At 36.9% G+C, this 13,878-nt stretch overlaps 1 protein-coding gene across 1 annotated transcript; it reads left to right on the plus strand.

Moving 5' to 3' along the window:
* The first annotated feature begins 7,369 nt into the window (after positions 1-7,369).
* Positions 7,370-13,521, plus strand: LOC112185521 (18S rRNA aminocarboxypropyltransferase). Its single transcript, XM_024323776.2, has 10 exons — positions 7,370-7,547; positions 7,628-7,656; positions 7,809-7,855; positions 8,149-8,214; positions 8,936-8,976; positions 9,455-9,591; positions 10,091-10,181; positions 11,074-11,145; positions 12,265-12,377; positions 13,124-13,521. Exons 1-10 carry the CDS (start codon positions 7,465-7,467, stop codon positions 13,243-13,245), a joined length of 801 nt encoding a protein of 266 aa, XP_024179544.1. The 5' UTR covers positions 7,370-7,464; the 3' UTR covers positions 13,246-13,521.
* The last annotated feature ends 357 nt before the right edge of the window (positions 13,522-13,878 follow it).

Raw genomic sequence — 13,878 nt, forward strand, 5'->3', positions numbered from 1 at the left:
CTCTGAATACATATCTCCTAGCACAAATGCACTACAAAAAGTAAGAACAACACATATAATTGCATATATTTACCAAACCTTCTGAATGTCAATAACATTAAGCACTCAACTAGCCCTTCTTCTAATCTGCTGAATGAAACTAACTGAAATGAAACATTTACGAGTAGTTGAACACAAACCTAACCAGATTAATCGAAGAACAAAGCTATTAACAACTAAATAAAAAAAAAAAAAAATCAAATACAATGTAAACAAATTGAAACTGATCAAATAGAAGGAAACTCATCAAATTCACTATATACAACTAATTGAAGCAAATGCAAAACACGAATCGAAGAAGAGGGAAGGTAATCACTAAATCAACAAGATAGAAATTCACAATTAAGCTCGAACCTGAGCTTGTGTTTGGATTTAAATTCTCCATGATGAACGGAGGCTTCGATTACATTCAGACGCACAGAGCACTCAGACCTCCACCAGAATCAGAGCTCCGATGTACTCCGGCGGCTTCAATGACGCAGAGGTTGAACCAGCTTTGAAAATCACGATAGCTTTGTGGTCTGAAGCCTTCGTATCTGTTTAGGAGTTCGTTGAGGTTATTTTGGTAATATCCTCATTAACAGAACAATTCAAAAAATGGAAGGAAAATGGCCGCATGGGCTTGGACTTTGCTATTGGTTCAGCTACAGTACCGCAAGGGAATTGGCAAAAAATAGGCCTGCTATTGGTAATAAATGGGATGAGATTGTAGGTATTGGTAATTTGCTATTTAATTATTTCAATTAGGGTTTGGGATATTTCCTATTTTCCTATTTCAATTTGCCCTATTTTAATTAGGGATTCTATTGTAATCAGGATATCTAGAAGATTTGTATTAGGATCCATAAATCTATTTAAACTAGGCACACTAAAATCCCAACGTTTTTCTCTTTTAACTTTTTTTTTTTTTTTGATCTTCTCTTTTAACTTTTACTTTTAAAATTCCACGTTAATTTTCATTTTCTTTGTTTTTGTGTGTTTTGTATTAATTAAACACAAAACTATGAACTCTATACTTTTTCATCAAAAGATTTCAAAAGTACAATTTACCCAACATTAAATTGAGTTCTTTTACTGTTATTATTTTCACACTCACAGTTTTTCTACCACTTTATCAAAAAAAAAAACTTGACGGATTAATTGATATAGATAGACAAAATATTTACGAAAACACTCTTTCTTCAATATTAAAAAGCAATCTAACCATTCCATGGCCTGGAAATGTATTCTTGATGGCAGAGATGTTATTATTAAGTGCGTTGGATTATTGGCAATGGCAAGAATATTAGATTTTAGACCTTCAATTGGGTTTATGATTTTCCTATGTTAAATTTGGTTGATAGTAGTATTACACTAGTACTAATTCATCAGTATTAATATTCAGTTTTTGTGGGAAAGAAACAAAGCCAAAAATTAATAGCTAAACCATTGCCAATAGAGTGAAAGACCATCTGCTGTCATCTATAAGTAAATGTCTGAAATCAGAATGCCTTTCCAAGCAAGAGATGAAGTAGCTTTCTTTTTAACATTCCAGAAAGAATACTTCTTAAGGTCCTTCGCTTTAACTAGTTCACCCACCAAGTAATAGCAGATTGTAAATGGTTTCCCAAAAAAAGAAATTTCAACACTTACGTACTGTCCAAGGCATTTTAATAACATTAGGACATTTAAAACAAGAAAGGACAAATGTGCCGTCACCTAAGCTCCAAAAGATATTATATTGATTATTTTGGCTCGCAAAAAACCCTAAGCGCCGTCACCTAAGCCGTGTACGCCGCATCAAAGGATGGTCTCACCACTGTGTTAATAAATCCCGCAGCGATGTTGCAGGGCAACATTCTTGTTTGGAACTGTTGAGAAGTAGTTAACCGCGAAACCCAACGAGCTCTAATTGACCTAGTTCAAGCCAAAAGACCATGCCTGATCTTCCTTGCTGAAACATTGGCGCAAAAGAATGTCATTGATACACTGACTTCGCACCTAGGTTTCAAGGACAACCGGTGCTTCCCTTAAGAACAAGACTCACAAGGTGTTGCTCTACATGGAGCTCTGATATTCACGTCGACTTGCGAAGTGACTCACCTAACCACATCGATGCAAAGATATGTGAAAAACCAGGTTCTGCTCCGTTATGGCGCTTTACGAGAATATATGGTGTTGCTGCACAATCAGACAGGGACAAAACTTGGAATTTGATTGAAGCCCTAGCTAGCTGCTGAAGGATGCCTGCTATTGTGGCTCATGGTAGGTGATTCCAACGAAATCATGTCTAATGCTGATAAGTCAGGGGGAATTCCTAGGGCTGCTGCTCTAATGTTGAAGTTTCGACAAACAATGACAAATGTTGGATTGATTGATATGGGTTTCGTAGGCAACAGATATACATGGTCCAGCAAACACTTGAAGGAGAGACTTGATCGTGGTTTTCAATCCATAACATGGAGAAACAAGTTTCCTCATAGTAGAGTCATTACGTTACATCCTTCTGAATCTGACCATTCTCCACTGCTGGTAGAAGTAAGGGAGGAGATACCTCATTTCAAAAATAGGGTGAAATGGTTCTGATTTGAAGAAATGTGGCATGGTAGTGATCAGTGTGCAGCAATCATCCAGCAAAATTGGTCACGGCCTTTAACTAGTAATGCACTGCAGCAGCTAGGGCAGAAAATACAGTATACGGGGGGGGGGGGGGATCATCTTTTGCAATGGCATACAACTGAGTTTGATAAGGAGAAGATGGAGTTACGAGTGATCCAAGAAAAGCTAAATGACTTCATGAGAATGCCGTACTCCTCAAATCACAACCAAGAACAATGATTACTCTATGTTAGGCACAGTCAGTTATTGGCGCAGCAAGAAAAATATTGGAGGCAGCGGTCAAGGGCCTTATGGCTTAAGGATGGAGATCGTAATTCAGTCTTCTTCCACTGAAATGCTACAATCGACGCAGTCAAAACACAATTCTTGGATTACAGGATGCTGATGGTGTTTGGCAGACTGAGCCTGACAAAGTTAAGGGATTACTGTTGAATTATTACCAAGAAATTTTTACCACTGAGGGCACGAATGATGAAGCAATAGATGTGATTATTTCTACAACTTCTCCAAAGGTTACAGCGGATATGAATGAAGCACTACTTCTACCGTACATGAATGAAGAAATAAAGTCTGCACTCTTCCAAATGTATCCCTCAAAGAGTCTGGGACCAGACGGTATGTCCCCCTTCTTCTTCCAGAAGTATTGGCATATTGTTGGTATGGATGTTTGTATGGCTATTCGGAATTTTTTAGAAAAAGGTGAGGAATGGTCAGAATCTAATTTCTCATATTTGTGTCTTATTCCTAAGCTACAAAACCCTACTGATGCCACACACTTTAGACCCATAGCACTTTGTAATGTCATCTACAGAATTTGTTCTAAAGTGATTGCGAATAGGTTGAAGAAATGGCTGCCTGACATCATCCGCCCTTTGCAAAGTGCTTATGTGCTAGGAAGGCTTATTTCAGACAATACCTTAGTTGCTACGGAAGTTGCACATTTTATGCACAAGTTGAGACATCAGGAGGAGGGTTTCTTTTCATTGAAAGTAGACATTAGCAAGGCGTATGATCATCTTGAATGGAGGTTTTTGCATGCTATGCTAACTAGGCTGGGTTTTGTGACAAAATGGATTGATATGATAATGACATGTGTAATCTCAGTTAGCTATGCAGTGCTGATAAATGGTGAGGCAACATCTCAAATTATTCCAACAAGAGGTATTAGGCAGGGTGATCCTCTCTCGCCCTACCTTTACATTCTTTGTGCTGAGGGGGCCTTTCGGCCTTGATTACTAAATCGATTACTGATGGCAGTATGGTTGGCTTGAAGATGTGTCCGCAAGCGACCACACTTCATCACTTATTCTTCGCTGATGACAGTTTCCTGTTTGGTGCCGCTACTACTGCAGAATGCTTGTAGGTGAGAAACATTTTAAAGTGTTATGAGTTGGCCTCAGGACAGAAGATAAATTTTCAGAAAAGCAGCGTGGTATTTAGCAGGAATGTGCCGGACGCTATTCAACAAAGGCTTGCTACAATCTTGGAAGTCAAATGTGTGGAGGAGCATGATAGGTACTTAGGCCTCCCTCTTAGAGTGGGTAAATCAAAAACAACTATCTTTGCTTATATAAAGAAGAAGCTTACAAAGAAGTTGGTGGGTTGGAAATCGAAGATACTGAGCTCTGCAAGTAAAGAAATTCTTATCAAAGCTGTAGCTCAAACCATATATGCCGTTATATGGTATGAATTGTTACTTATTATCGAAGAGCCTGTGTGATGACATTCATCAGTTATGCTCTTCATTCTTCTGGGGTGATACAGAGGAGAAGAAAAAGATCTATTCACTACACCAAAAACTGCATCACACAACGGAGAACAAATCCTCTGTTGTCTGTTGACGACAATTGAATCATACAACACATTTAATAAATCTTCGTTGTATAAAGATGCTGAAATTCTAAAACTTGTAGTTAGGAGGTGATGGCACAACAGAAAGAAAGGTTATCTGTTGTCTGAATGGAAAAAAAAAAAAAAAAAAGACCGGCATATTTCCCTCCTCCCACTGAGTCAAATTTGGCTCCAAATTGTATCAATTATTTGTTCTGCTTGCAAGTTCTAACAACAGAATGAATTAAGCGCCGTCACCTAAGCCGTGTACGCCGTATCAAAGGATGGTCTCACCACTGTGTTAATAAATCCCGCAGCGATGTTGCAGGGCAACATTCTTGTTTGGAACTGTTGAGAAGTAGTTAACCGCGAAACCCAACGAGCTCTAATTGACCTAGTTCATGCCAAAAGACCATGCCTGATCTTCCTTGCTGAAACATTGGTGCAGAAGAATGTCATTTATACACTGAATTCGCACCTGGTTTCAAGGACAACTTGTGTTTCCCTTAAGAACAAGACTCACAAGGTGTTGCTCTACTATTGAGCTCTAATATTCACGTCGATTTGCGAAGTGACTCACCTAACCACATCGATGAAGAGATATGTGAAAAACCGGGTGTGATTAAAGAGAGAGAGAGAGAGAGAGAGAGAGAGAGAGAGATAGTGGTGTATTTACATTACACGGGTGACGGGCCTCTATTTCTAATAAGGGATTACAGGAATCCTATTTCAATTAGGGTTTGGGATATTTCCTATTTTCCTATTTCAATTTGCCCTATTTTAATTAGGGATTCTATTGTAATCAGGATATCTAGAAGATTTGTATTTTTTTTTTTGAAGAATTCTAGAAGATTTATATTAGGATACATAAATCTATTATTTAAACTAGGCACACTAAAATCCCAACGTTTTTCTCTTTTAACTTTTTTTTTTTTTTATCTTCTCTTTTAACTTCTATTTTCAAAATTCCACGTTAATTTTCATTTTCTTTGTTTTTGTGTGTTTGGTATTAATTTTAAAAGGTTTTAACTATGAACTCTATACTTTTTCATCAAAAGATTTCAAAAGTACAATTTACCGAACATTAAATTGAGTTCTTTTACTACTATTATTTTCACACTCACAGTTTTTCTACCACTTTATCAAAAAAAAAAAAAAAAAAAACTTGACGGGTTAATTGATATAGATAGACAAAATATTTACGAAAAACACTCTTTCTTTAATATTAAAAAACAATCTAACCATTCCATGGCCTGGAAATGTATTCTTGATGGCAGAGATGTTATTATTAAGTGCGTTGGATTATTGGCAATGGCAAGAATCTTAGATTTTAGACCTTCAATTGGGTTTATGATTTTCCTCTGTTAAATTTGGTTGATAGTAGTGTAGTACACTAGTACTAATTCATTAGTATTCAATTTTTTTTCTTTTCTGTCCCATTACTTCAAAAAAAAAAAAAAAAGATTTGGGCACCCACTTTTTCTTCTCCTCCCATCTTTGACTTCGACGCTTGCATATCTCCCTTCTCCGACATCGATGGGTGAGGCCCGAGACCCGTAGTAGAAGCAGTGGAGGGAATTGCGAAGAGCAGCATAAGCAGAGCAGTGGTCTACACCAACCTGTCATCGGCCTCACTGCCGACGATAGCCTCGCCGACACTCTGCATCTAGACTTAGTTAAACTCTAGTAGCTCCGACCGGAGCTTCAGGAGTGATTCAGAAGTTCGACGCGGCACCAGAGGTGAAGAGAGAGCTTCAGGTGTGATCTGGAGTTCAAGGTCGCACCGCCGGTGGAGAGAGAGAGCTTCAGGCGTGATCCGAAGTTCGACGCCTCACCGGAGCGAGAGAGAGAGAGAGAGAGAGAGCTTCAGACATGATCCAGAGTTCGACGCAGCACCGGAGAGAGAAAGCTTTGATCCGAAGTTTGACGTCGCACCGGAGGTGCGGATATATATATATATATATATATAGAGAGAGAGAGAGAGAGAGAGAGAGAGAGAGAGAGAGAGAGAGAGAGAGAGAGAGAGAGAGAGAGAGAGAGAGAGAGAGAGAGAGAGATCGGGGTAAGGATGGCAAAAATCCCCATCGGGTAGGGTACCCATTGGGTATTCGACCCTAACGGGGAGAAATTCAGGGGAAATCGGGTAACGGGGATGGGGATCCCTAGTATTTGAATTTTGAAATCGGATACGGGGTGGGGATGATATTTTGATCCCCATCCCCATACCCACCCAATAAGAATTATTTGAAATATATATATATATATATATCTATTAAATAATATATATTTATTTTTTGATATTATTTATAAATAAATATTTATGTAAACTTCATCTTTTTGTTAATATTTAAATTCTGTTAATAAATATGTTCAAAAAAGGATGATTCTTTTAATAAAAATCTTTTTCAACATGTCAATTTTCCTTGATTGAAATAAGAAATTTATTTTATTTTGATGTTTGATTTTAACTGCATATTTTACAATCTATAATTATTTGTATAAATTTTTATATAATAAATTAGTAATATTATTAACGGGGATTGGGGTGGGTATAGGGACCTAATCCCCAATGGGGATGGGGACGGGAATCCCCAGTATCTTATTACGGGGATTGGAGCGGATAAGGGGATGAGGAATGAAGTCGGGTACTTAATCCCCTCACCCTACCCTCCCCATTGCCATCCCTAAATCGGGGAGAGAGAGAGTCATAGTGGCATGAGATGTAATTTATTAATAAATTTCAGACTAAAATTGTAATTTTATTTTAAATTGGGTTAATAAGAATAAAAATTTGTTGTTGAGATAGGTGGAGTAATCTTAATTGATTTTTATGCTTTGGATCAAGGACCCAAAAAAATAAAAAAAAAGGAGAAAGAAAAGGCAAGGGACAAAATGGACAATTGAGCTCAATCTACCGGCCGATTAAAACCCTCGGAGCCAAAACCCACATCCCCGCCATCAGAAACTATACTTGTTTCTTCTCCGGTAAGAAAAACAATGGCGCCCAACAAGCGGTTCAAGAACCACAAGCCCCATAACCATCGTGGCGAATCTAGCCGAACCCGTACCCATCTTCCACAGTGAGTATTTTCGCTTCCAAATTCGCCGTCTTTGAATTGCTCTCTGTTTCACTCACTTTTGATCTCCGTTGTTTCCACAGTGACAACGACTCCCTACCATCTGAACAAGGTCCCAAATTCATCACCTTTATTCTTTTTTTTTGGTTGCAAAAAAAAAAAAAAAAAATTCAGCTTTATTCATTTTTGCTCGAAGGTGTTTGATTTAGTTGCACCAGTGAGTATTGGGTTTTGAGTTGAGTTTTGTTGTTGTTGTTGTTGTAGCTACTGAAGAGGAGCCAATACGTCCCAAAATCCAGCTGGCCATGTGGGTATGCTTGTTTCTTTACTACAAAGCTTGTTTCTGTTTCTTGCGAAATTCGAGTTTTGTGTGATTGAGATAGAAAAGTTAAGCATTTTATGATAGTCAGCCTTCCAAAATCGGAGTCTAGTTTTGTGTTAATGTAATCTCTAATGAGGTGTGTGCTAGAGTAGATCAAATTCGTCTGCCTTTTTTTTTTTTTGTGATTCTGAAGCTGTATTGATATCTTGAACAAGTTGTCGATTCACTCATTGTTCCTCAACTGGGAACCTGAAATTAATTGGTGCTATTTTCTTGATTCAGGATTTTGGCCAATGCGATGCAAAAAGGTGCACTGGACGCAAGCTCTCAAGATTTGGATTTTTGAAAGCAAGTATCTGCTTTAGTGTTTGTCACACTTCAATTTATCGTTGGATGGTTTTCCTTTTGTTTTAGATGACGACTGTCTTGTGGTCTTTAATTCCATCACTGAAAAAGTTGATTATTATTTTGTGATTAGATCTTCTGGATTGTGAGTTAGGTTCATTTTATGTTTGATTTGAGGCTACCAAGTAGGATCTTCTACTTGATGGAAATGTCACTAGTGGTATCAAATCTTAGTAGTCTTTGTTGGATAGGGAGTTCTTCCTAGTGTCAAGGGGAAGTACTCAAAAGGTTAAGGTTTCCTTAAAGAATAAAAGAAAAACAAAAGGAAAAAGGCTCAAACATACATGATTGTAAGGTCTATTGTAGAAGCTTAAAAGACTTTGCCCAGCTGTCATCTCATGCAACCTTTCTGATGACCTTAGGAAAGTATTGCCTGTATTGCATACCATCAATCATTTTTCATATGGTGAATTAGCACCTTGAGCATATCAGTGACCAAATTATGAAGATTGTTTTTCTATTTGGTCTATCAAACAAGTATTGTAACTGAGGGATATCTTTGGTTGCATCTATGACACAAGCTTTACATATCATTTAGTTGGTAGAAATATGTTGTCAGAAACAACATTGAGTAATAGTACTAATCCCTTTCCCTTTGAGCATAAACTGGACATTCTGGATAATGCAATGTATGTAGTCTTGACACTATTAAAACTTCATGCAGGAGTTGCGGGTGAACCATGGTTTTGGAGGCATTGTATTGAGGTACTTGAATCAAAAAATGCTGTTTACCTCACTCTATCTATGATGTTAATTGATCTACCTTGAATGATGTCATCTAGATTTGTGGTTATGTTCATCTGAAAATCTATATCATTGTTCAAACGATCTTGTTGCGCAGGAATATTGAACAGGAAAAAATTTGAATTGTATTAAAAAATATGAATGTATACTTCTGTGGCCTTTCTTATGCTGTAAATTAAAATGGCATAAATTCCTTCATGGTTAATCCCCAAGGTGTACGAAAACATTCTTGAAAAAGGATTGATTGTAATATATAAAGTCGGGATTGCGTCAAGAGAGGCTGCTATTATCTCTCAAATGCAAATTTTCAGTACACCATTTTTCCTTTCATTAAACAGTGTATACGTTTAAATGACATCTATTGCTTCATGGTTCATTTATTCCTGTCGCATATTGAATATTCGATTTATTTCTGACTGGTTGTATTTCTATATTTCAGTCCAGTGGGGACGGATTGTGTCTCAAGAGAAGATTATAGCTTAATCCAGCAAAAAGGTTTAGCTGTTGTGGATTGCTCTTGGGCACGCTTGGGTGATGTACCCTTTGTGAAGCTACGTTGCACTGCTCCTCGCCTCTGTATGAGCTTTAAGTCTTCACTCTTGGATATCTTTCTGAAGTAATGATTTGTATATGTAGCTGTAAGATTTATGTGTTGACTGTTCACACAAACTACCAATAGGTTTCTTTTCCCTTCTTTTTTTATTTTTTTATATTTTTTATTTTTTAAGATCTATAGGTATGATAGTATAGATACAGTTCTATAGTCACACAAACTATAGATACAATAGATTTACAGGGATTTTTGGATTTTTATTTGTTGATTGTAAACTTCCATAGGTATGACAATTATTAAGAGTATTCCTACCGGTTGATATTGGTCATAACCCTGTCGATCACTTTTTGCACATACTAATGAAGCTATTTGTTATTAGTTTTTTATTCAGTGTTGTTAATGGATTCATGAAATAAAACTGCACTTCTGGTACTTGAATTTGTACAGACATGGAGTTTATATTGCCATGTTCAATTGATTCTCCTAGCCAGCTGTGAACTTACACATTAGTTAATATTGCAGTGCCTTGGCTTGTAGCAGCAAATCCAGTAAATTATGGTCGACCATGTGAACTATCCTGCGTGGAGGCCTTATCTGCAGCTTTATTCATATGGTACTGAAACTATTTTCCCTGGCATTACAAATTTATACTTTTAGTTTATCTAATTCCGTGGATCTTACAGTCAGTTGCTATTACTTGTTTCTGTAGTAAAACTTCATTTGTTTCTATTAGATGGTACGGAAACCTCTTTTTTAATATATGCCTGATTTTTCTTGAACGGTTGTGTGTGTGTCTGTGAGTGATGGCAACCCAACCTGAATACCTGATTTTGACATGGGAAAAACCACTTATAATGCAGAACAATCACTACTTTTTCCCATTTCTTGTATCATAGATTCTTGTAGGATAATAGTATGGCTGTTATGGTTTTATAATATTAAGATTAAATGATTATTAAATTAATGTGGATAGGTTATGTTGAAGAACCATGATGAAAGTTTTTAGTTCACAGAGGATATGGAATAAACCAAAAGTGATTACAATCAAGTTAGTTAAACAGGTCAAATTAAGGTTTGACTGGCCATTGATGCGAATGGCTACCCAGTAACACAAATTGCCCCCCCCCTGCAGTCCTCACTCAACAGTAATAGTAATAAATCTTAAGACATTGCTTTTAAATTACCGTTAAAAGCTAGAAAGGCTACTAAAGATGAAGGTGTCCGGATTTTGCGATTATACTAAAAGCAGAAAGACTGTTGGCTGGTGTGCAGTGTCTTAGTACAGCCCACTTTGACTAAACCCACTTGTGCAAGATCCCAATTAGGAACTACATAATTTATGCTTAGGCTTCAGAGCTTTTCTCTTCCACACTTCTGTATGGTTTTGAAGGGACAATTCATAAACAATTTTTTGTTGTTGTTGTTGTGGAACTATTACTATTTGGGCCAATGTTCTATATGCTATATGTTTCTTAATTATATGCTACTTTTATACAATTTTACAGTGGGGAAGAGGAAACTGCAAATTTGTTGCTCGGAAAGTTCAAATGGGGTCATGCTTTCCTATCCCTCAACAGGTATGCTTTTCTTCCTTTTTTTTTTTTTTTTTTTTTGTGTAAAGAAAACAGAAAGCATAATTCCAATCCAAAGGTCACCAGAAAAAGGTATATCCATAAACTCAATCGAACAGAAGCCCATAAGGATGCCAAAAACTTAACTCTGACACATCTTTACCAGTGTTCATCAGAATCTTCACTGTTTGTTTGTTTCTTTTTTACTATCTACATACTTAAACTATCGCCATCAAACTGCAATCTCATAGAAGTTAGTTACTTCACACATTGATGAATGATTCAGCAACGTTTGCTTGTCTAAACAGCTTCCATAGACTCTGTGCTGTTGGGCAGTGAAGTAGTATGTTATCTGTGCTTTCCACTTCTCTTTACACATTGAGATTCAATAGAGTGATTAACAAGCTTAAGGCCTCAGCTTTGTGTGAGCAGCTACCTGAACACATACCTTAACCTTGGGAGGCACTCTGGCTTTCCAATCAATCCTGCTGGTTGAAATCTAGGGAACTCATCAGCATTGTTCATTGCACAAATAGTATTCACTGAGTTGTTTTTTTATTTTATTTTTTTACCTTATTCTAATTCCCTATACTTTATAGAACTTAGAAAGCATGGTCCATGTAACGGGTTCCAGATATGTCAATTGAAACCCATAGTGGACTTGAAAATTGAAAGTCTAACTTCTGAAGACACGCATGGAATCATTTTTAGTGTATTGTTGAGTAAAGAAACTGATCTAGAGTTGGTCGATATCCTTTTTCAGTTGAACTTTGAGATTGAGGTCAGTGGTCATTCAGCTTGGATTTGTTTAATTGGTGTTGCGCTGTGCAGACAGCTGAGTTCGCTATAATAATTTTACAAAGCTATTTTAGGACTAGAGCCAAAACTAAATTAACACTGTTACAGAGTGATTGACTAGTGTTTTGTAATGTGATTGGTTTCCCGAAACTCACTGTGACTCTAGTCTCTTGCATTCTGTTTTTCTTTTATTTCCACGGAATCGATGAGCAAAATGTCAAGACGACAATATTCCCATTGCGATTTCTTTGTGGGTCATTGAGATTAATTTGTAAATGTAATTTTGAATTGAAAAATTTGTCTCTAATACTATTTCAACCAATGCAGGGAACTTCTAAAGGCATACTCTAATTGTGAAAACAGTGCTGAGATTATTTCATTCCAAAATGCCTGGCTTGCACAGGAAAGACAAGTTCCAAAGGTTCCTACAGAATTAGAAGGTATCAGTTTCTCTTTATCTAGAGAAAATACTTTTCTGTTTTCTTTTTCTACAATTTAACACATTTTGTTGTCTGCATTCATATGTATTTGAATGATATTGCTAGTCACTATTTGTTAAATTTACTTTGTAATTGTATGTCAAACTTGCAACCCATCAAATAGTTGTCTTGTGCTCTAGAACCTCAGTTACATCCAGTTAGATTGTATTGGACTTCTTAGACCCATCATGTTCCATATTGTTGCTTTCTGGCTATGACTTTTACAATCCTTTCCTAGTCTTTAGCTGGAATTTCTATTTTCAGTCTTACATGTTATTGTCTTGGTGCGCATCAGTTCATTCATCTCAAGATTCGGATGGTGTTGGATTGAAAACATCAAGAAAGGTCCTGCTTTTCTTTCATGGGACCTATATTCACAACACACTATTGTGACCAGTTCATTATCAATTGACCGTCCTCTCCATTTGCCCGGAGGAGGTGATCTGGTCTATAAATATCTTATTGGAATCCCACATATCATCAAGATAATATGCATTCATTCCTCAGTTCAATAAATCATAATCTGGTCTGCGATTCATGGTGCAAATTAAGTTGAAAGACCTCATGAATAATTTACTTGATTTGGATGTTTTCCTTGCATAATTTCTGATCTTGTAAATTGTCATCGAATGAAGAAAATAAATCTTGTTGAAAGCCATGTTTGCTAAGTAAGTTACTTAATATATGTTTGCTATCTGCTGCTCCAGGAGGAGAGAGGTCAGCTCGCAGTGATGATGAGGGTTCTTATGATTCTGACGATGGGCTTCCGCCACTTGAAAAGAATATGAATCATTTAGCCTTAGAGGATAGTGATGAAGAAAGTGAGTAGAGAAAGATCAATATTTTGTTTCCTTGGTGTCTTAAATATGTAAAAATGACCCGAGAGATGATGTCTTCTTGTTGATGCCAATCACCCATAGGATTCAGGCTTCTGATGTGTTGGTGTCAGATGGGTTAAGGTGTTCTTTGTATCTTTCCCAGAGGAACTATTGTTCGTGCTTTTAGGAGCATTATGTAATGCAAAAGTTTTGTTTATCTTCCGTCGCTACTCTGTTTTTGTTGTACACTATAATGGAAGTACTATTTACTGTCAAATTAACCGAAACATGTAATCTTGATAATGCTGTTGTTTCTATCTATAACCCAAGTTATTGCCACCAAACTGCAATCCCATATAACTTGGTCGTCTTGTTTTTGATGGAATCTGAATGCCTCGCACATGAATGAATGATTCAGCAATGTTTGCTTCTCTTAAAAGTGCTGCTGGGCCGGGGTTAGAATCTAGTCTGTGCTCTTTACACATGGATAAAATAAGAGAATAAGGGTGATTGTGTTGAGCTTTGTCCTTTAACCTTGGGAGGCACGCTACTGTTGCTGATTGAAATATAGGGCGTTAACTGAGGTGTTCCATACTTGTGTCCAGAGAAACAATAGTGGTGGAGATGGAAAGAAATCAAGTCTT

The sequence above is a fragment of the Rosa chinensis genome, chromosome 2 (assembly GCF_002994745.2).
Source record: "Rosa chinensis cultivar Old Blush chromosome 2, RchiOBHm-V2, whole genome shotgun sequence".
Classification (NCBI taxonomy): Eukaryota; Viridiplantae; Streptophyta; class Magnoliopsida; order Rosales; family Rosaceae; genus Rosa; species Rosa chinensis.

Bases quoted from the DNA above. Each gene is read 5' to 3' on its own strand.
- LOC112185521 (XM_024323776.2), top strand. From the start codon at position 7,465: ATGGCGCCCAACAAGCGGTTCAAGAACCACAAGCCCCATAACCATCGT. The intron at 7,657-7,808 runs GTCCCAAATTCA...TTGTTGTTGTAG, and splicing joins CTCCCTACCATCTGAACAAG to CTACTGAAGAGGAGCCAATA. The intron at 10,182-11,073 runs GTACTGAAACTA...ACAATTTTACAG, and splicing joins TCTGCAGCTTTATTCATATG to TGGGGAAGAGGAAACTGCAA.